The sequence below is a fragment of the Rhinopithecus bieti genome, unplaced genomic scaffold (genome assembly GCF_001698545.2).
Source record: "Rhinopithecus bieti isolate Rb0 unplaced genomic scaffold, ASM169854v2 scaffold_9690, whole genome shotgun sequence".
In the NCBI taxonomy this organism is placed as follows: Eukaryota; Metazoa; Chordata; class Mammalia; order Primates; family Cercopithecidae; genus Rhinopithecus; species Rhinopithecus bieti.
The window spans coordinates 2,255,116-2,278,781 of NW_016806622.1; the positions used below are offsets into that span (position 1 = coordinate 2,255,116).

The following is a 23,666-nucleotide window of genomic DNA, read 5'->3' on the forward strand; positions in this document are numbered from 1 at the left end:
TTTCCCTTGGGCTAATTTTAATCAGATGCTGTATTAGCAGGGCCACTGTGCTCTGACTCACCTGAATATTCCATGATCTTTGTGCTTCGTTTTCTGTGGATAACTGGACCATAGAAAGGTACGAATGCCTGTTCTGTTTTCTCACCTCTCAGTCACTATTCACCGGCTTTTTTCTGGCGGCGCCCCCCGCCCTGCCACTTCCCTGAAATTTATACCAAGTCACGTGGAACCACCTTATTGTTAGGTTCAGTGGGTGCTTCTCAGGCCTCACCGCTCTGATAATTTTGTTGGTGTTGATCACATCCTACTTGAAACACATTGTTTCCTTGCTTGCAGCTGTTTGTGCCATGTTTTTCTTACTTCTCTGGCTGCTGTTTTTCAATTTTGACTTCCTTTGCTCACTCTTTAAATATTAGTGCTCCTCAGGTTTTCATCTCGAGCCTGTTTTCTTTTGATGTCACACACTGTTTCTGTATATCTTCAATGACTCATATGGCTGTGATTATCTATCTGTAGATGCTTTCTGCATGAGTTGGCTTACTTCAGATTTCTCTCTTGAGATTCAGCCTTGTGCATCCAGCTGACAATTGATGTCTAACTCTTCTTTTCCCCAACTCAACAGGTCTAAACTTGTCTCAAACAGAACTCATCAACTCCATCCCTTTCTCCATCAAAACCTTTTGGTATTCCTGTTTTGCCCATCTTAGTGATAGGTATTACTATCTGCTCACTGAACTAAACTGAGAAACTGGATGTTAACATTGACTCCTCACTTTTTCTTTCCCCTTCCCGTATCAAATGCACATAAGTCTTGTCATAATAACTTGCAGATATCTCTTAGTGAATCTCTTGAAGCTCCAACATCCTTTTTGTGTAATGGGGATAATTGTACCTACCTTATGGGATTGTAGTGGAGATGAAATCAGATATGTGTAGCCACTCTGTCTTTTGCCTGGCATGCTGTAAGTATTCAATACAGATACACTCGGTTACTGCTGCCGCCCTCTGCATCCAGTCTTGCCTTACGTCTCTCTTTCCTCTGCATTTCTGCCAGTCGTGAATATGTATATACTTTTTGTTAGACTTCAAGTTCTGGGATACATGTGCAGAACGTGCAGGTTTGTTACATAGGTATACATGTGCCATGGTGGTTTGCTGTACCCATCAACCTGTCATCTACAGTAGGTATTTCTCCTAATGCTATCCCTCTCCTAGCCCCCCACCCCCTGACAGGCCCCAGTGTGTGAGGTTCCCCTCCCTGTGTCCATGTGTTCTCATTGTTCAATTTCTGCTTATGAGTGAGAACATGTGGTGTTTGGTTTTCTGTTCCTGTGTTAGTTTGCTGAGGATGATGGTTTCCAGCTTCATCCACGTCTCTAAAAAGGACATTAACTCATCTTTTTTTATGGCTGCATAGTATTCCATGGTACATATGTGCTACATTTTCTTTATCCAGTCTATCATTGATGGGCATTTGGGTTGGTTCCAAGTCTTTGCTATTGTGAAAGTGCTGCTATAAATATACGTGTGCATGTATCTTTATAATAGAATGATTTATAATCCTTTGGGTATATACCCAGTAATGGGATTGCAAACCATCAATCGGTATTTCTGGTTCTGGATCCTTGAGGAATTGCCGCACTGTCTTTCACAATGGTTGAACTAATTTATACTCCCACCAACAGCATAAAAGCTTTCCTATTTCTCCACATCCTCTCCAGCATTTGTTGTTTCCTGACTTTTTACTGATCGCCATTCTGACTGGCGTGAGATGGTATCTCATTGTGGTTTTGGTTTGCATTTCTCTAATGATCAGTGGATGATGAGTTTTTTTTCATATGTTTGTTGGCCACATAAATGTATTCTTTTGAAAAGTGTCTGTTCATATACCTTGCCCAGTTTTTGATGGGGTTGTTTTTTTCTTGTAAATTTGTTTAAGTTCCTTATAGATTCTGGATATTAGCCCTTTGTCAGATGAATAGATTACAAAAGTTTACACTCATTCTCTGGGTTGCCTGTTCACTTTGATGATAGCTTCTTTTGCTGTGCAGAAGCTCTTTAGTTTAATTAGACCCCATTTGTCAATTTTGGCTTTTGTTGCTGTTGCTTTTGGTGTTTTAGTCATGAAGTCCTTGCCCATGCCTATGTCCTGAATGGTATTGCCTAGGTTTTCTTCTAGGATTTTTATTGTTTTAGGTGTTATGTTTAAATTTTCAATCCATCTTGAGTTAATTTTTGTATAAGGTGTAAGGAAGGAGTCCAGTTTCAGTTTTCTACATATGGCTAGTCAGTTTTCCCAACACCATTTATTAAATAGGAAATTCTTTCCCCATTGCTTGTTTTTGTGAGGTTTGTCAAAGATCAGATGGTTGTAGATGTGTGGCGTTATTTCTGAGGCCTCTGTTCTGTTCCCTTGGTCTATATATCTGTTGTGGTACCAGTACTATGCTGTTTTTGTTACTGTAGCCTTGTAGTATAGTTTGAAGTCAGGTAGCGTGATGCCTCCAGCCTTGCTCTTTTTGCTTAGGCTTGTCTTGGCTATATGGGCTCTTCTTTGGTTCCATATGAAGTTTAAAGTAGTTTTTTCCAGTTATGTGAAGAAAGTAAATGGCAGCTGGATGGGGATAGCATTGAATCTATAAATTACTTTGGGCAGTATGGCCATTTTCACAACGTTGATTCTTCCTATCCATGAGCATGGAATGTTTTTCCATTTGTTTGTGTCCTTTCTTATTTCCTTGAGCAGTGGTTTGTAGTTCTCCTTGAAGAGGTCCTTCACATCCCTTGTAAGCTGTATTCCTGTTTTATTCTCTTGGTAGCAATTGTGAATGGGAGTTCACTCATGATTTGGCTCTCGTCTGTTATTGGTGTATAGGAATGCTTGTAATTTTAGCACACTGATTTTGTATCCTGAGACTTTGCTAGAGTTGCTTATCAGCTTAAGGAGATTTTGGGCTGAGATGATGGGGTTTTCTAAATATACAATCATGTCATCTGCAAACAGAGACAATTTGACTTCCTCTTTTCCTATTTGAATACCCTTTATTTCTTTCTCTTGCTTGATTGCCCTAGCCAGAACTTCCAACACTGTGTTGAATAGGAGTGGTGAGAGATGGCATCCTTGTCTTGTGCTGGTTTTCAAAGGGACTGCTTCCAGCCTTTGCCCATTCAGTATGATATTGGCTGTGGGCTTGTCATAAATAGCTGTTATTATTTTGAGATACATCCCATCAATACGTAGTTTATTGAGTGTTTTTTTAGCATGAAGTGGTGTTGAATTTTATCAAAAGCCTTTTCTGCATCTATTGAGATAATTATGTGGTTTTTGTCTTTGGTTCTGTTTATATGCTGGATTACATTTATTGATTTGCGTATGTTGAACCAGCCTTGCATCCCAGGGATGAAGCCCACTTGATCGTGGTGGATAAGCTTTTTGATCTGCTGCTGGATTCGGTTTGCCAATATTTTATTGAGGATTTTTGCATCAATGTTCATCAGGGATATTGGTCTAAAATTCTCTTTTTTTGTTGTGTCTCTGTCATGCTTTGGTATCAGGATGATGTTGACCTCATAAAATGAGTTAGGGAGGATTCCCTCTTTTTCTATTGATTGGAATAGTTTCAGAAGGAATGGTACCAGCTCCTCCTTGTACCTCTGGTAGAATTCAGCTGTGAATCCATCTGGTCCTGGACTTTTTTTGGTTGATAGGCTATTAATTATTGCCTCAATTTCAGAGCCTGCTATTGGTCTATTCAGGGATTCAACTTCTTCCTGGTTTAGTCTTGGGAGGGTGTATGTGTCCAGGAATTTAACCATTTCTTCTAGATTTTCAAGTTTATTTGCCTTGACGTGTTTATAGTATTCTCTGATGGTAGTTTGTATTTCTGTGGGATAAGTAGTAATCTCCCCTTTACTATTTTTTATGTGTCTATTTGATTCTTCTCTCTTTTCTTCATTATTAGTCTAGCTAAGCTTTCCAAAAAAAGCAGCTCTTGGATTCAATTATTTTTTGAAGTGTTTTTTTGTGCCTCTATCTCCTTCAGTTCTGCTCTGATCTTAGTTATTTCTTGTCTTCTGCTAGCTTTTGAATTTGTTTGCTCTTGCTTCTCTAGTTCTTTTAATTGTGATGTTAGGGTGTTGATTTTAGATCTTTCCTGCTTTCTCCTGTGGGCATTTAGTGCTATAAATTTCCCTCTAAATACTGCTTTAGCTGTGTCCCAGAGATTCTGGTGCGTTGTGTCTTTGTTCTCAAAGAAATTACTTATTTCTGCGTTAATTTCATTATTACTCAATGGTCATTCAGGAGCAGGTCGTTCAGTTTCCGTGTAGTTGTGTGGTTTTGAGTGAGTTTCTTAATCCTGAGTTCTAATTTGATTGCACTGTGGTCTGAGAGACTGTTTGTTATGATTCCCGTTCTTTTGCATTTGCCGAGGAGTGTTTTACTTCCAATTATGTGGTCAATTTTAGAATAAGTGCCATGTGGTGCTGAGAAGAATGTATATTCTGTTGATTTGGGGTAGAGAGTTCTGTAGATGTCTATTAGGTCAGCTTGGTCCAGAGCTGAGTTCATAGACTTGAATCTTTTTTTTTTTTTTTTTTTTTGAGACAGATTCTCACTCTCTCCCCCAGGCTGGATTGCAGTGGCACGATCTCAGCTCACTGCAACCTCTGTCTTCCAGGTTCAAGCAATTCTCCTGTCTTAACTTCCCAAATAGCTGGGACTACAGGCGCCCACCACCATGCCTGGTTAATTTTTGTATTTTTAGTACAGGCAGGGTTTCACCGTATTGGTCAGGCTGGTCTTGAACTTTTGACCTCAGGTGATCTGCCTGCCTTGGCGTCTCAAAGTGCTGAGATTACAGGCATGAGTCACTGTGCCCAGCCAACTTGAATCTTTAATATGCAAATCTGAGCATGTCACTATCCTCACATGACTTCCCATTATTGTTAAAATAAACTATAAACTATTTGCCTGGTATTTGCAGCCCTGAAGCATCTGCCCCCACTCCCATATTTCTCCAGCCTTATTTCTACTTTTTATTTCACATTTCACCTTCAATGCTGCTTTCTCCAGGAAGCCTTTAACAGTCTAATTACTTCAGAGTTGGTTAATACTTCTGTCTTCTCCAAATTCATGGAACCTACCTCCGCACTTACCAGGCCATGCTGCAGTTACGTCTTCTTTTTTTTTTTTTTTTTTTTTTTAAGAGGTGGAGTCTCTCTCTGTCACCCAAGATCCGCTTCCCAGGTTCATGCTATTCTCCTGCCTCAGCCTCCCGAGTAGCTGGGACTACAGGCGCTCGCCACTACCCCTGGCTAATTTTTTTGTATTTTTTTAGAGGAGACAGGGTTTCACTGTGTTAGCCAGGATGGTCTTGATCTCCTGACCTCGTGATCTGCCCACCTTGGCCTCCCAAAGTGCTGGGATTATAGGCGTGAGCCACTGCGCCTAGCCCCTGCAGTTATATATGTCTTAATATGGACCCTGCAATAGTCTGTATGGTCCATGAGGCAAAGGACTGGGTTTATCTGGAAAGCATTCGCTATGCCCATAACTAGCATAATGTCTGACATTTAGGCAATATTCAAGAAATATTTGTTGAATGAATGAAATGCTTGATAAATAACTTCAACCTTTTTAACTGATAAATTTTTAATGATTAATTTTAAACCAACATAACCTTCTAAATTAATATTCCTTTCCCTCCTCAGCATCCTTTAAAAGGACACATGAACTCTCTATTCTGCTGGTTTAAGCAGATGATCTAGGCATCAACCTAGATGCATCATTTAATTTAATTTAAGGTAAACCAGCAATTCAGTTTTTTGTTGCTGACAATGAATTAAAAAAAAAAAATTAACAGAGAGATAAGGCCTGAGAAGCACCCATTGTATTTAGTTCCAGTGACCTTGTGTAGAATAATTTTAAGGAAGTGGTGGGAATAGAAGCCAGACCACAATGGGTTGAGGAATGACTGAGAGGTGAGGAAATGGAATAGGTATTCATACATTTCCATGGGTCCAATTACACACATAAAAAACATGAAAGTAATGGTACATTAAAATTTAACCCATGGGTCATCTAAATAGAAGGAAATAAAGTTTTTATTACTTTTAGTTTATGAACTTTCCAGGAATTTTTTTCTTCTCATTTAGCCTGGGATTTTCTCTGTAGCCCATTACTATATTCTTTAGGGCAATTTAGAAACACTGATGTCAGGATTAGTTTATTTGTAGCATCAGGGCCACATTGAGCTGATTCTAGGAAAGTTTCATAGAATGAGAAGAAAAACTTATGCCTGGAATATTTGCCTCCTCACAGGTCCTGGAAGTTGATTCCCAGGTTATTGATTTGTTTTTCTCAGAATTATATTCAAACACAGTGTGCTAGTTTGAAATCTCCTTTCATTCACCTCCTTTCTTTAATCTACAAAATTAACAATTGTTTATAAATTGAGTGTCTTATGTGTCCAAGGACTTATTAGGGGTTGAAGAAGATATAAAAAGGAAGAAGGCCATCCTCTGTAGATTTTTATGATCTTATTGAAGAAATATCCATTTCATGAGAAGATAATAATACATGGAAGCGCACATTAAGTTCTATACAAATAGATAACAGGGATGTCTGGAGTCTGGAGAGAAGGGCTGGGTATAGCAATATTAGGCAGAGAAGATGAATTCCAAATGGGCCTTGCAGGACAGACAAGAGTTGGGTAGTTTGAGAGGAGGTGTATTGTATTCTAGGCAGGGTTCATGGGAGATGCAAAGTCACAGTGAAATTAAAATGTAAGGCTGATTGTAACTGTTTGGTTAGAATAGCGTGCTCATGTATCCTTTTACAGCATGCTGAAGGGGGAAAGGAATATTAGAGACAGGCAAGTGAGATTCTTAAGTGTTAGGACTTTAGACTCTTGGCATAAATGTGTACAATTTTTTTTTTTGAGGCGGAGTCTCGCTCTGTCGCCCAGGCTGGAGTGCAGTGGCCGGATCTCAGCTCACTGCAAACTCCGCCTCCCGGGTTCACGCCATTCTCCTGCCTCAGCCTCCCGAGCAGCTGGGACTACAGGCACCCACCACCACGCCTGGCTAGTTTTTTTGTATTTTTTAGTAGAGACGGGGTTTCACCGTGTTAGCCAGGATGGTCTCGATCTCCTGACCTCGTGATCCGCCCGTCTCGGCATCCCAAAGTGCTGGGATTACAGGCTTGAGCCACCATGCCCGGCCAAATGTGTACAATTTTTTTGAGACAGGGTCTCGCTCTGTCACCTACACTGGATTGCAGTGGCACGATCATGACTTGTTGCAGCCTTGACCTCCTGGGCTCAAGCAATCCTTGTGCTCAGCCTTTTGAGTAGCTGGGACTACTGGTGTGCACCATCATGCTTGGCTAATTTTTTTTTTTTTGTCGTTCAGGCTGGTTTTGAACTCCTGGGCTCAAGTGATCCTCCTGCCTTGGTCTCCCAGAGTGCTAGGATTACAAGTGTGAGCCACCATGCCAGGCCAGAAATGTGTAATATTTAAGGTTTTTGTTTTCATTTTTGTCTTTTTGGTATGTGTGTGTGCAGCCGGGGGCAATTTGGGCAGAAGAAGAACACACTGATGGGTGATACATCAGTAGCAACAACCTTGTGGAGTTGTAGGATAACCAGGATGAGAAAGGTATTGGATATGATTAGGTTAGAAGCGCCTAGCTCCTCAGTGAAGTGGTATATAAGAGTTCTGTTTGTGTGTCTTTCTTATCTGCTAGATTCTCAAACGTTTTGGTCTCAGGATCCCCTTGTACTCCTAAAAATTATTGCTAATACCAAAGAGCCTTAGTATATGTGATTTATATCTATTAATACCATTATAGAAATTAATGTTAAGAAAACTTGAAAATATTTAATTTATTAAACATAACAATAAACCCATTCCATGCTAATTTTTTTTCTTTTTTTGAGATGGATTCTCGCTCTGTCACCCAAGCTGGAGTGCAGTGGCGCAATCTCGGCTCACTGCAAACTCCGCCTCCCAGGTTCACGCCATTCTCCTGCCTCAGCCTCCTAAGTAGCTGGGACTACAGGTGCCTGCCACCACGCCTGGCTAATTTTTTGTAGTTTTAGTAGAGATGGGGTTTCACCGTGTTAGCCAGGAAGGTCTTGATCTGCTGACCTCATGATCCACCCACCTCAGCCTCTCAAAGTGCTGGGATTACAGGCGTGAGCCACCACATCCGGCCCCATGCTAATATTTTTAAATGAAAAATAGCTGTGTTTTCCATGACCAAAAAATTAGTAAGAAGAATGGCATTGTTTTACGTTTCTGTAAATCTCTTCAAAATCCAGCTTAAAAGAAGAAAGTTTGAATCTCATATATGCCTCCCCATTCAACCAGTTATGACATACCTCCTGTAGTGTTCACACATAAAAGAATTATAGTGAAAAAGGAAAACGCAGTCTTCATACTATTTTCAGTGAAAGTTTGACCTTGCATTTTCCCTGGCAGGGTCTTGGCAACCTCCAGGGGTCCCTGGACCATGCTTGGAGAACCACCATGCTAAAGAAGTGTCATATACTAGGGCCTGTGATGGACACAGCTGGTCCTTGTATGTGGAAGTGAGATGGCTTTGAAAGGTGCACTCATTTCTTGTGGCATCTCCCCAGCCCTGAGGTGAAGAAGCAGCATGCCCTTCACACTTTATCCCCAGAGGGACTGAGTGGGAGACCCTTGGTGCACAGCAAGGAAACAAAGGCTTTTGATCTTGGCAATATGCGATAATGCCCATGGGATTCCCTGCCAGATGATGGGAAGTAGGGTGGCCTCTGCCCCCTGAAGACATGTCAGGAGTGGGAAGCCAAGGATCTAGACTCGGTGTCTGTGCTCTGACACCACACCAGGCTTTCAGGGCTCTAAAAGAACACCTTCTCTTTTCAAGAGAAGATCTTGAAAAGCTGAATATGGAATGGGGTAGGGCTGGGAAACTTGTCCGTCACTATGACAAAGACAGAAAATGTTGTAAACTTCTTTTAAAAAGATTGTTGTAGCTTTCAACATTCTTTTTCTTTAGTAAAATCTTTAAAGAATTCCAGCCTGCCTGGTGTTTAGGGGAACCTGGAAAAGAGATTTTAAACGAACAAATCATGACTTCATTTTATTTTCTTAAAAGAAACTGAAATACACGTACATTGTTAAAAACTTTGGCAGATATAAAGAAGCAGAAAGGGAAAAAATAAAACCACGCATAATTTTTCCACCCAGAAATAAACACTGTTAACGTTTTGGAGCACAGATTTATCCTTATTTATAGCATCATTCTCTATATATAGTTTCATAATAATCTTTTTATCCCTAGCAGTGTATCACAAAACAAGGCATCTTTCTCCTTTAAATTATATATTCAGGAAAAGTGCTCTTCATCTTCTCTTCAAAAAGAGTTTTGAGTGTGAATGTAGTTGTGTGTGTATGTATGTGTATGCATGTGAGTGTGTGTGTATATGAGTGTGAGTGTGTGCGTATGTGAGAGTGTGTGTGTGTTATGGGTGGCATCAGTGCCAGAGTGGTTTCAGTAAGAAGTGTAAGAAAACCTGAGGAAAACATGGAAAAATTAGTCTTGGGGAAACAGAGTTGGGGTCATTTGACTGGCCACCTCTTAAACCTAGAGATGATTTTTATAGAGTGTTCTTGGCTCAAACCTTAGAAAACTGCCTTTTATCTTGATAAAATAATAATGAGTAAACTTTGAAGAGGACTTTAAAGAAGGAAAAACTTCAAGAGAAGATGGAGAGAGTGATTCAGCATGTGTATATATGTGTATATATATGCGTGTGTGTGTGTGTGTGTGTGTGTGTATATATATATATATATATATATATGCATATATCAGGGAGATTTGGAAGTGAAACTTGAGTGCCTTGTAATTGAGGCAGTTCCATTATTGCAGGAAGAACAAATCTGGAAGCAATTTCCTCAGTCATTCCTGCTTTGAATGTTCCTGCCATGAGTGTGGAACTTGCAAGTCACCAATTCCATTGTTCAGTGAGCCCTAAAAGGATAAATTAACGGGACTGTTCACTTGTTTCAAGGGTCAGAAGTGGCCTCCCAATTGTTAAACTCAAACTACCGTTTTAAATTTATGTATTTCAATTGCTCTCTTGGGATCTTTGGCCAGTTGCCATATTCGAAACACTTTTAGATATCCCAATGATTATTTAATAGGAAAGAAACTTCTGGAATCCTGGAATTCATATCTACCTTAGTATTTATTAAGACAATTACTAATATTACTATGTACCTGGCATGTAGTAGTGCTCAGTTAATATGTGTTGAATGTGTGAATGAGTAAATAAATGAATGAAGCTCTCACTTGTCTTCACAGCATTTTTGGAGCCAACTGCAAAAATGGTTTAAATTCATAGCTGCAAACTAAACAAAATTATGAAAAAACAAAAGAAATGAAGTGCAGAAAGTGAAGTATACCTAAAATTCTCATCCTGGTGAGAACAGTTGGCTGATGTTTGAACTGTAGGATTTTTTTTTTTTTTCTTGAGACGGAGTCTTGGTCTGTCACCAGGCTGGAGTGTAGTGGGACAATCTCAGCTCACTGCAACCTCTGCCTCCTGGGTTCAAGCAGTTCTCCTGCCTCAGCCTTCCGAGTAACTGGGATTACAGGCGTGCGCCACCACACTCAGGTAATTTTTGTATTTTTAGTAGAGACAGGGTTTCACCATGTTGGCCAGGATGGTCTTGATTTCTTGACCTCGTGATCTGCCCACCTCGGCCTCCCAAACTGCTGGGATTACAGGTGTGAGCCACTGCGCTTGGCCGGCTTTTTAAAAATTTGTATAAATGTAAGGAGTACAAGGGCAGTTTTGTTACATGAATATATTGGGTAGTGGTGAAATCTGGGTTTTTAGTGTAGCCGTCACCTGAATAATATACATTGTGTCCATTAAGTAATTTCTTATTGTAGGGTTGTTTTTGAAGTCTGTCTCTGAGTGGGATCCTAAATATGGTTTAATAGTTAATTTAATTGTGTGTTTCAACTCACTGTTGGGGCAACAAAGTACATTCTCTGCCAGGGTCTCAATGATTCTTTCATTGAATCCTTCTCAGTGTTCAACTAAGACACAGCAGCCAGAATACTGGCTTATCAGTCAAAAGGCATGAGAAGACATATATCTGAATTATGTCTTTAACACTTACATGTTGTTTAATCTTGTACCGTTAGAAATGTACTTTTCTAGACAGGATTTCATCATCCAAATTTAACCTAAAATCTATTTGAGTGGTTGATTAAAGAGGTTATATGTGTTAAGCATATGTTATGGTTTGCTATTATTGTAGCCCTTATATGCTTCCCAGAACTCTTATGATAAGTATTGTTTATAAAATTTATTCACCAACTAATTTCATGCTCATTTGCACTGCTGATCTCTCCATTAATTTTTTTTGTGTGTATCATGTCTAATTTCCCCAAGAATCAGATGCATCAAAATAACAAACTTAGCGCATGTATCTCCTCCTCTAGGAAGCCTTCCCTGACCTCATTCCTTTAAGCACATAATATATTGTGCATATTTTTATTTGCTTATCTGTTTTATATGTATCTGCTTTATTTATTTATTTATTTATTTATTTATTTATTTATTTATTTATTTTTTGAGACAGAGTCTCGCTCTGTCGTCCAGACTGGAGTGCAGTGACATGATCTCAGCTCACTGCAAGCTCCACCTCCCAGATTCAAGGGATTCTCATGCCTCAGCCTCACTGAGTAGCTGGGATTGCAGGCGCCCGCCACCATGCCCGGCTAATTTTTGTATTTTTAGTAGAGACGGAATTTCACCATATTGGCCAGGCTGGTCTCGAACTCCCGATCTTGTGATCCGCCCTCTTCGGCCTCCCAAAGTGCTGGGATTACAGGTTTGAGCCACCATGCCCAGCCTATATGTATCTCCTTTCTATGCTGAATGATGAGATTGTTGAAGATGGAAACTATGTGTTATTCTCAACACCTACTAGAATACCTGACTCAGAGAAGGTGTGAGCAAACTGTTCAGTTAATGAGTAAATGAATGAGAATGAAGGAGAAGTGGAATGGGCTTCTATAAGAGCAGAACAGATGAAGATTTTAGGTGGATTCTTATTAAACCTCTTACTTACTGCATCTCTTTAAAGAACAGGAGATCACCATTTACTTGGGGTGTGAGAAGGATGGGTTTCATGGCTTTCATCACAGCTGCATACATGGCAAATTTCAGAAAGTACCTGTAGTTCTTATTGAATAACAACAGCTGTAGCAATCACTGGCAAGGGCAGCGTAGAGGTGGCTAAAATGAAAGAAGCTAGACAGAGCTCTTTCAGACTTGGGTTCTAACCCCAGTTCTGCCGCTGGCTCCCTTTGGGGCTTTCTAATGGTATTTAAAGTGGATTGTCATTGAGTCTAAATGCATTACAATAATCGGTCTCTCCCTGCCTTTACCTCCACAGAGAGAATAAAACCACACCTAGCACTCTCCTTACTGGGAATGTGAGCTACTCAGCCTCCCATGGAATCTCAATCTATTGCAAAACAAAATCTGAAACCGTTTCTGGGGTGGCTTTTGAATGGGATGATATTTCGTTTTTGGTGTGGTGTGAAGGCCTTGGTATAATGGTACAGGATCAGATGGTCTTACTGTATTGTATTATTTAATGGGTGCCACTTGATAAGACAACCAAGAAGAGAAAACAGCCTGTGTGTGGAGAACAGGAAGAAGTGGGGAAGCTTTAAAGAGTGGAAAGGCTTATCTTTTTGTTTTCCTATAGGTTATGATGTAGCATTCATTCACTAGCTTTTAAAAGTGACTTTTAAATAATTAATTTATGTATCCATCTGCACTCTTTTATTTGTAAGAGTGAAAAAAATATCAACTTTAATTAGCTTAAGCCGAAAGGGAATTCATTGACCCACATAACTTAAGAGTCAGGGTGCACAGCAGCTTTAGGTACAGCTGTATCCAGGGTGTTGTGATGGTATTGAAAATCTGTCTTTCTCCACTTCTTAGTTAGTCTTCCTTCACATGGTGGCAGAAATGGCTTAAGATGTCCCAGACTCACAGCAGGACTAGTGGATAAAGAGTTTTTCAGTAGCACAGGTGAGAGTATAGGATCCAGATTGCTCCTATGCTTACCAAAATCACATGGAAGGGAGTTCCCACGGCAGTAAGGAGGTCTCTTACCAGATGGGACAAAAACCCAAGGGTTACATGTTTTTCATCATTCCAGGAAGGCAAAAACCACAGACATCTACCAAATTTGACTGGCCTGGGTTGTTTCTTACGTTATGAGCTTAATTCACTAGGGCTTGTACGCTGGCTCCTTTTCTTGCTTTTGCACAAATTGTTTGTATTCACAAGCCTTTATTCTTCTTTCTGCTTCTCTGATTCTCCTGATCAGCTTCACTACTGATTCTCCTGATCAGCTTCACTACTCCCACTTAGCTATGATCTCTTTGCAGAAGCAGCCACATCCTTATCTCTGGGCTCTACTTTTCTCAGAGAAAACTCACCAGTCATTTGCATTGGGGTTCCAGGAGCGTTGCAACTTGAAACATCTAAAACCAAAGTTGCCACCATCCTGCCAAATGGGCTTCTCTTCCTAGGTTCCCTAATCACAGTGTTGCACAATTTTGTTCCTTAGTTCAGCTTAAACTGGGTTCTTGTCACACGAGCTGAAAAAATTAGGCACATAGACACATTGAAGGGTGAGGAAAGTGGAATTTATTGGACAAAAAGGAAAAAAGAAAAAAAACAACCTCTCAGCAAAGCGAGAGGAGTTCCTGCTAACAGGCCCCCATCTCACAGATTGGTTCCAGGTCACAAACACAGGAACTGAAGAGGGCAGGCTCCTCTCCCTTGCACACATGGGAACTTCCCATGGCTCCACCCTATTCTCCCTCCGCACAGGTGGGTAGAGATTCTCCGAGGACCCTCCCTTTTATCTGCCTCCTGCATCTATCAACAGCAGTGGCAGCATCCTCTTTCTATTCTCCCAGCATTCTATTGTCAACGTTGTTTGACTATTTCCTCTGCATATCATTTCTCCCTCTTGTGGACTCTCATAGTTCTTTATTATTATGTTTTTTTGTGAATTTATAATTTCCTCTCTGGTTCTATAGACCTTCATGTATCTAATTTATTTCTGCCACAGTCATTTAAGTTTGCTGATGGAAGGCAGTTTTACTTATTTATCTTTGTACTATTTCCTTCCTGGTTGTCATCCTCCAGCTTTCCCCACTTTCTACTTCTCCCGTCAATATTATACCTAGACTTTTATGGTTTGATAAATATTTGTAGAATAAAGGAAGGAGTTAATGCAATCTGTAGTATAACTACATGGCTATTATACTTGATAGTGTTAAAAAACCAGAGCCTAACAGCAGTTGAAGTGGTAAAAACAGGTTTTATTCAGGAAACATTGCAATAGGGGTATGTTAGAGTTCTCCAACAAAACAAAACAAGCAGGAGGTGTATGTGTGTGTGTGTGTGTGTGTGTGTGTGTGTGTGTGTGTATAATATAAAAAATATAAATTATATAATATATTATATATTATATATTTTATAATATATAAAAATTATATTATATATATCTATATATTAGAGTGAGAGAGAGATTATGAGGAATTGGCTCATGTGATTGTGGAGGCTGAGAAGTCCCAGGATCTGCTGTCTGCAGGTTGCAGATTGGGAAAGCCAATGCATAATTTAGCCTGAATCTGAAAGCCCGAGAACCAGAGGAGCCAGTGGTGTAAACTCTAGAGGGAGTTTTGGAGAAAATGAAATAAAATGACCCAGTTCAAGCAGTTGGGAAGGAAAAAAGGGACAAATTCCTTCCTCTGCCTCTTGTTCTGTTCAGACCTTCGATGGATTGGACTCACATTGGGGAGGGCAGTCTACTTCACGGAGTCCACTGATTCCAATGCTAACCTCCTCTGGAACCACCCTCGCAGACACCTCAGAAATAATGTTTAACAGCATAGAAATAATGTTTAGTTTGGGAACACAGTGGCCAAATTGACACAAAATTAATGATCACAAGGGGAAAAGAGACCTCAGTACAGAACTTGGCTCAACTTCAAATACAACACAGACAGGTGGGGATTTACAGTCAAGGAGGAGCAGGGGTAGGAGTGGGGAGGTGGTCAGTGAATGGAAAATTACTAAGAGGAAACGTTAAGGGTAGGGGGGATTTTGGTTAAACAGACCTAACAGGATTCTTGCTGAAGACAGGACCAGGATGATCAGATATGGAGGGTGGGGGAACTCTCTTTAAACTGATTAGAAGGTTTCTTGCTAACACTGGGTAATGCAGGTCCTGTAAGGATGGATACTAGGGTCGAGGCCTGGGCTCAGAGGAGCCTGTATGCAGTTTAGCCAAGGAGAGAATCTGTCAGTATTGAAGCTTTCAGATCTTGCCACTCTTCCACATTTATTATAACCAGATTTCAATTGTGTATAATGCTAAGGAAGGAACTTGCCCTAATTCCTTGAGCTTCCTTCATTCCCTCCCTGAACCAGCCCCCCACTTTCCCATAAGGACATGTTTAGGAAAGAGGCAGAAAAATTTCTGACTCATAAAAACTGGTGAGGAAGAAGGAAGAGCAGAAGCGGAAGCCAAAATGCACGGAACTATTTGCTGAAATGGTTTTGAGCATACTAGGCTGTCTCTTTTGTAGTATATACCTAGCCTCTACCTCTAATGCTACCTTACTTTGATGTTTCACATTTATAAGGCCCATTTGGGGTCACCCTAATGTGGCAAGAGACCAGTGAACAGGAGCTTAACTTCAAACTTAGAAAGAGTCTTTATGTCTTTATGAAAAACATCAACCCGCTGAACACGAGGACATCTGAAACCTTAAAAGGCCACAGCAAACATCAGGGCAGCATGCTTGAGAACAGCAGTGTTATAAATACAAACATGAAAAGAAGTAGAGCTGTCATAAATATGAAGGAGCTGGTGAAAGCACATGGAGTTTTATCAAGGCACATAGCATTCCGTACAATCACCCTGAATTGTTTTCTGAGGAGCCCTGGATGATCCTACCCTTTCCGTAATGTGTTTGTTCATTGTTTTGGAGGTGAAAGGGTGTGCTTGTGAGAGTGTTTGGGCCTCCTTGTCCATGGTATAACCGGTTGGTTTTGTTGCCCTCACTCTTCAGGCGCTGGACTCTCATCCTGTTTGTTCCCGCTCTGGGAGGCACCACCCTTTCTAAGACAACGGCTTTGTTTTGTTTCGGGTTCAACTTTGTTAAGTCAAAGTATAATAAATATCAAGATTGTTTGAAGCCAAAAATAGGCCACTGTCCAAAATTGTGTTCATTCCACTTGCTGGTAGATAGCTATTTTAAATAAGTCAGGCTTGCCATTAATTCAGTTCTGCTGCACTGTTAGCATTCTGTTCTCATTCTCTTATCACGAGGTGAGTCTTTGAGTTTTATCATCTCTACATCTCTGTGTTCTTCGTGGTGATTGGACAGTTGCCACTCTCCATGACTACCGTGACTATCCCTGACCACCTGTCCGGCTAAAATTTCAACACAAATGCTGCACAGCTAAGCCATCTGATGGTGTTAATTATATATTTATTTGAATGCACTATTTTTTTTTCTAATTGTACATAGGAGGGTGTCTTTAATGATGTACAGTGGGCAATTCTGACATCCTTAAAGTTGGTGGCATTCAAGCTCGTGACTGCCATTCACAATAAGAAATACATTTTACATCATGATCCAGTATACATGTGCATGTTATATATGATATGTAACTGAAGCTAAAGTTTGGTTAAGCAATACTTACCCTATTATGTGTGATATAGTTTATAGTTTCTATTCTTTTGCATTTTACTTCATTAAAAAATGCTGACTGTGCCTTAGCAAGTGGACGTCCTGATTCAGGAATGGGTTACAATTTGAGTCTGAAAAAGAACTGCTTAACAGTCATCAGGTGTTCGGGAGTCTTGGAATGCTAATTCTGAAAGTCTTTGGAGATTATCTAGAGGCATCTTCCCTTTTTCCTCCTATTTTACAGTTAGAGGAATTTAAAGTCCAAGTAGGGTAAGTCTTCCTTGCAGGGAAACAGTGGTGCTCTCTGTGTGTGCTATCATGTGCTATCACGCCTATTTTTTCCTGGAAACACACAGTGTCCAGTTCAACCACAAGGGTTGTGTACTTTTTGAGTCTAGGGATTATGCTACTGGATGCCTTCATGGTGATGAATAAGCTGTGCACACTTTCCCTTCCCCAGTTGAATCTTGAGGTATTTTCTCCCTCCATTAGTTTATTATACATCATTCTGAGTTAAAGGGAAGACTGTTAACAGGACATTGGGTGTGGTGTGTCCTCTTCTATGGATGGCACGCAGCTATCATTAATCATAAACTCAAAAGAGTGGGTTGAATGAGGAACAATTTTAGGTACATACTTAGACATTAAAAAAATCTAAATGTGCATTTTCTGTAAGGTAGTTGTAATCTTAGCTTTGGAAAACTGCGTAGGTCTTGGTGTATTTGGTGTTTTTTCATTTTTCCTTTATAAACGGTAGTGATCTCCTTGTATCAAGATACGACATTTTAAATTTCATTGTTTCTGTCGTAAAGAGAATTACAGCATCTTATGGTCAAACAGTTAACATTAACTTTTGAGTTATTGATACCATTCATAGTGTAGCAGTCAGCTCAGGCTGCCATGACAAAATACCATAGCCTAGGTGGGTTAAGCAACAGAAATTTATTTTCTCACAGTTCTGGAGACTTGAAGTCCAAGACCAAGCTGCCAGAATGGTTGCTGTCTGTGAGGGCTTTCTCCTTGGGTCACAGAGAGCATTTTCTCACTTCCTCATATAGCAGAGAAAGAGCAAGTGAGCAGGCTCTTTGATGTCTCTTTTTTATAAGTGCACTAATCCTACTGGACCAGGGCCCCCCAACTTCATGAACTCATCTAAACTTGATTACCTGTCAAAGGCCCCATCTCCAAATACCATCACACTGGGAATTAGGGCTTCAACATGTGAATCTGGGGAGACATAATTCAGATCATAGTACATAGCTAAGGTCTTAGTGGGGTTTAAGCATTGGTGGAAGCATGCAAATAACTTACCTAAATTACATTTATTAAAGACAGACTCTTCCATTTGAGTGAATGGATGTGTTTCACACTATAATTCTTATGACATTCATTAGCATTTATTTTATATTTTTCTTAATAATGCAAGTACTGTATATGGAAGAGAGCTTAAAGTTAAAATGTGAGAACAAGATTATACCTTTAAAAGTTATTTTTGCAGTTTTTTTCCTAATGCAGATTCTAGTCCTCGTTAATAGTTGATGAATTTCTAAATAGCCTAGCACTATTTTCAAAACTTAATCTCATATAGAAAAGCTACCCACCATCACTGAGAATAATGCATATTTTAACAAAAAACGCTTTGTGCTAAAGACATATTTTAAAACAACTTTTTATATTTATATTTATTACAGTGTAGAGAAGAGAAGAATTTCTTAGCACGAAACTGTAGGGAGCCAGGTGTTTGTCTACAAGAAAGGTCATAGAGAGTCATGCCAGTAACACACAGAAAATATCCATTCAAACTGAAGAAAAGTAAACTAAGAGGGGGTACGGACAACATAAAATTGTTTTAAAGCCCTTTGTTTGAATGGTGTTGGTGCACCCCTATTTAAGTCCTTGGATATGCCCAAACCAATTTTTATCTTTTTTCTGCTGTAGGAAGGCTGTTGATTAAGAAGGGATTTTTTTTTCTTCTATTTTTCTTGTTTCTATGTTTAAAGTGGTGTGGGCTGTTTTACAACTTTAGGGGCCTTTCAATTTCTGTGGTGGGCTTTTGTATAAAGAGTGCTGTGCATCTAGATGAAATAGTGTGTGTCTCTTTATAGCATTTTTGCTTATGTGCTTTTACACATTATTAACACATTTTTTTTTTTTTGTTTATTCTATTTCAGTGTTTAACCGCTGAAGAGATCTTTTCCCTTCATGGCTTTTCAAATGCTACCCAAATAACCAGCTCCAAATTCTCTGTCATCTGTCCAGCAGTCTTACAGCAATTGAACTTTCACCCTTGTGAGGATCGGCCCAAGTACAAAACAAGACCAAGTCATTCAGAAGGTATATTGAAAGCATTTTTTCTCTTTTATTTGAAAAGTCTATAAAACCATTATGAAATGAAGTTAATATGCCTCTCTTTCTGCTTTATTGCTTTTAATTAAGCTACACAGAGCCTCTTAGAATAATACTTACATTCTGAAAGTATTTAGAATAAGAAGAATTATAACTTATTTAAGCTTTGTAAGTTATACTCTTTGTTGAATCAAAATTATATTTAGTACACTTAAAAACTTTATAAAATCCAGTTCTTGATTTTAAACAATATATATTTTATACTGTGCATATTGGATTGCATTTTATTTGACTTATAATTGATCATTTCATTTCCATTATCTTTTGCTTACCATATTATTTTAAAACTTGTCAGTTTATCTGCAGTTACCAATGAAGAGATAAGAGAACTAGCATGCTTCTAGATTAAATCTTCAGGGACCAAATTATTAGTTCTAATTTTCATAGGTGAAAGAAAATACCAGAGGCTATTTTAAGTGACTATAATGGTATTGCCATGAATATGGTACTTTAAAGGTATGATCTGCTGCAAAGAAATTTTAAACCATAATAAAATATGTGCATGCTTAATATACAGCTCACCTGCTTGAATGTGTAGAAGAGTAACTTTCACCAATGAGATAAACCAATTGTTCAGGGAGTCTTTTTGACAATTATGTTGGAATTTTAATTTTTTTTTCATTTGTTCATTAAGCAAATATTTATTGAACAACATAACAAGCATTGTTCTGTGCACTAAGGAGTCAATAGTAAACAAGAAGAAAAATTATGTCTTATTAGGGCTTATGGTGTAGTGGAGAAGAGAGATAATAAACATTTAAACAAACAAGCAAATAAACAACATAGTTTCAGAGTGAAAGGTGCTATGAAGAAAATAAAATATTAGTAGGTGAGGGATAGAAAGTGATGGTGGGTGTCATCTTAAATAGATCAAGGAAGCCCTCTCTGATGAGGTATCATCTGAGCAGAAGGAGAGGGCCACAGCAAGGTCTTCTCTAGGGGAAGAGCGTTCTTGATTGAGGGCACAGCCAACATAGCCTGGCAATGAGCTTGGCATGAGTGAGGAGCAGCAAGAGGGTGCTGTGTGACTGGAGCCTAGTGAGTTGGCGGGGAAGGTAGAAAGAGATACATCTTGGCGGGAGATGGAGGCCAGATGAGGAAGCCTTGTGGGAGGTGGTAAATTGACTGGGTTTTATTCCGAATGTAGGGTGAAGTCATTGTCCCATTCTAAACAGGGGAGTGCTGTGATCTCATTCAAATCTGTAAGAGGGCATTCCACCTGTCTACAATCTGAAGAACAGATTGTAATGGGGCAAGAGTAGAAGCAGCGTGATTGGTCAGGAAGCGACTGCCAGGAGCTGATGCTCAGGATGATGGGGACTTGAACTAAGGTAGGGGAAGTAGAAGTGGGGAGAAGCAGTGGATTTGGGATGAGTCCTGGAGATCATGCTAAATGGTTTGCCCTGCATTGATTGTGGGAGAGGGAACAATGAGTCAAGGCTTGAGCCAGAGAAACAGGAGAGATCGTTATACCATTTCCCGGGATGGAGAAGACAGGGAGGAGCCGTTTATTGTAGAGGAAGGGAGTGGTGAGGATGAAGAGTATAATTTTTGGCGTGGTTGCTTTGAGACATTGACATACACAGATAGACAGGGAGGTCCAGTAGACAAAGACACAAAGGCATTTGGAGAGGAGATTGCTTTCAGAGGAGAGGTCAAGACCGGGGATTTGCCCGTCTAGAGATGATATTTAAAGACACTGGGGCTAGGCACGGTGACTCATCCCTGTAATACCAGCACTTTGGGAGGCCAAGGTAGAGGATTGCTTGAGGCCAGGAGTTCAAGACCAGCCTGGGAAACATAGTGAGACCCCATCACAACAAAAATTAAAAGAATTAGCTGGCATGGTGGCATGCAACTGTAGGTCTAGCTACTTGGGAGGCTGAGGCAGGAGGATCACTTGAACACAGGAGGTCAAGGCTGCAGTGGACTATGATTACCCCACTGTACTCCAGCCTGGGTGGCAGAGGGAGACCTCATCTCAAAAAAATAAAAACAAAGATACTGTTCTGAGTGAGCTCATCTGACATGAGTATAGATAGAAAAAAAGGGAAGACTTAACAAAGAAAGTGCCTGTTTTCATTTCTGGATTCCTTTGTGTATGTACACTTCAATCTCCCTCTATATGAATAAAAGGGATAACAACAATGACAAAAATAACAAAAATAACAATGATAGCCAATTCTTTTGCAGTACTTACTATATGACAGGCAGTCTTTGAAGTACTTTACACATTAACATATTAATCTCATGCAACTATATGATGTAGGCACTACTATTCCCATTTTACAGCCAAGAAAACAAAGGTATAGGGAGTTTAAAGTCATTTGCTCAAAGTTACACAACTTGCATGTGGTAGAGCCAGATTCAGCTGAGGTTGTCTTGGCTTCAGAACCCATGTTCTCATTGATATTCTGTATTTATATATACAAAGCATAGAAATCATCAAGTATCATTTATCAATATAATTCGCAATTTTGTGAATAACAGTAATTTCAATTTTGAAATATTAGTAATTTTGAATTGCTAATTGTTCAAGCAAATATTTTTGCTAGAGTATATTTATATTTCTACAAGCCTGTTTAATACAATTTGCACTTTACATTCAAAAGTAAATTCAGCAAATGTTTTAGGATACTACCCTTGACTAATAGTATTGCACAGTAAAAGCACAGACTCTGAAGCCAGTTTACCTGGGCTCAAATCCCAGCTCTGTAATTTTCCAGCTATGTTGAGAACATGACTTTAACCTTTTCCTGCCTCAGCTTCCTCATCTAAAATACTACCTTTCTTATGGGCTTGCTGTAAAGATTAAATGACTTAGTATTTGTAAAGTACTTTGAACATTATTCAATACATAGGTGCTGTAGTAGGCCTGTTAGTTAGGTCTGTTATTAACTACATCTAACATGTGCATAACTCTAGGTACAGGACGTGAGGTTTCAGAAAAAGCAAATACTCCACTCTGTGCAGGTTAGTTACTTATATTCAAAAGTAATTTTTTAACCCCAGTTGCTCTGTGCAAGTTAATTACTAATATTCAAAAGTAATTTTTAAACTCCAGTCACCTACATTACTCTGTTTCAGGAACCAGGAGTTGAGAACTGGAAAGTCAGAAGCAGGATGTGAGAAGTAGAATTCTAGGGACAACACTACAAAGTTATAAAATAGAAAAGTCAACAATTCTGAGTTCTGAGATCATAAAGGCACCAAATATTCAGACAGATAACCCAATAAAAAGAGAAATGCCTCTTAGGGTGCATATTGTGTTAGGAATTGAAATGAGACTGGAATGGAGTGGGATAAGGTGGGAGAAGATATGGAAATGTTTCTCAAGGAATTTAGGTAATCTAGTAGAGTACTTGTTATACTTGTTACTACTCATCTAAGATGTTTAACTTGGCAATCTATTGCCATTTTGATGTGATATCTTGATTGTTTTATTTTAGTGCAACTGTATGATTATTTAATATCTCTATGGGTCAGTTACTTTAATAGTACCTTTATAGAATTGTTGGGAGTATCAAATGAGTTAATATATGTAAGTGCCTAGAACAATGCCCGGCACAGAGGAAGAAGAATGTCTTTGTTCTTATACATGTGTTCATAGGTTCACCACATTCCCTGGCCCCTGTGTAATCCTATTGCTTTTCTCACTGAGAAACACGTTTTAAAATAATTAAATGCACTGGATTTTTCATATAACTTTTCACTTAATGAAGAGTCAAGTCTTAGCCCATCCAAAGCAAAAAAAAATCAACATAAAAGCAATCCAAATGATACAAGAATTTGAATACATTTATGTTGACATTTCAGTGGGCAGATAAAATAATATAATTTCTCAGAGGCCTCACATTTTATTTTTGAAATGTATTTCATGTGCTTTATAAAATGATATTGCCGGGCGCGGTGGCTCAAGCCTGTAATTCCAGCACTTTGAGAGGCCGAGACGGGCGAATCACGAGGTCAGGAGATCGAGACCATCCTGGCTAACATGGTGAACCCCGTCTCTACTAAAAACTACAAAAAACTAGCCGGGCAAGGTGGCGGGCGCCTGTAGTCCCAGCTACCCGGGAGGCTGAGGCAGAAGAATGGCGTGAACCCGGGAGGTGGAGCTTGCAGTGAGCTGAGATCCAGCCACAGCACTCCAGCCTGGGTGACAGAGCGAGACTCCGTCTCAAAAAAAAAAAAATGATATTGATGAGTACAGTAAACCGATGATAAGTTAAATTCTCTAGGAGAGAAATTAATTGCATTTTAGTAATAATTTAACGATCTGAAATTGCTTCATTTTTTGATGAAGTTACAGAATAGTATTTAATTCAAATAGTAGATAAAATAAAGAATATTACTTGAAGCATCCTTGAAAATCATGTTGTCTAGCTCTGTAATACAACCAGTGATGTAAGTCTAAGTTACAGAGAGGTTAAGTGGCTTCTTGTAGGTGTAATACCTAAGG

The 23,666-nt window shown here is 39.4% G+C and overlaps 1 protein-coding gene across 2 annotated transcripts in view; it reads left to right on the top strand.

Annotated features, from left to right (window-relative positions):
* SLC39A8 (solute carrier family 39 member 8) overlaps positions 1 to 23,666 on the top strand; it is a 98,785-nt gene that overhangs the window by 11,321 nt on the left and 63,798 nt on the right. For both annotated transcript variants that reach the window (XM_017877091.1, XM_017877092.1), the window contains exon 3: positions 18,973 to 19,135. In XM_017877091.1, coding sequence (XP_017732580.1) covers positions 18,973 to 19,135 — 163 coding nt within the window. The remainder of the gene's footprint in view (positions 1 to 18,972; positions 19,136 to 23,666) is intronic.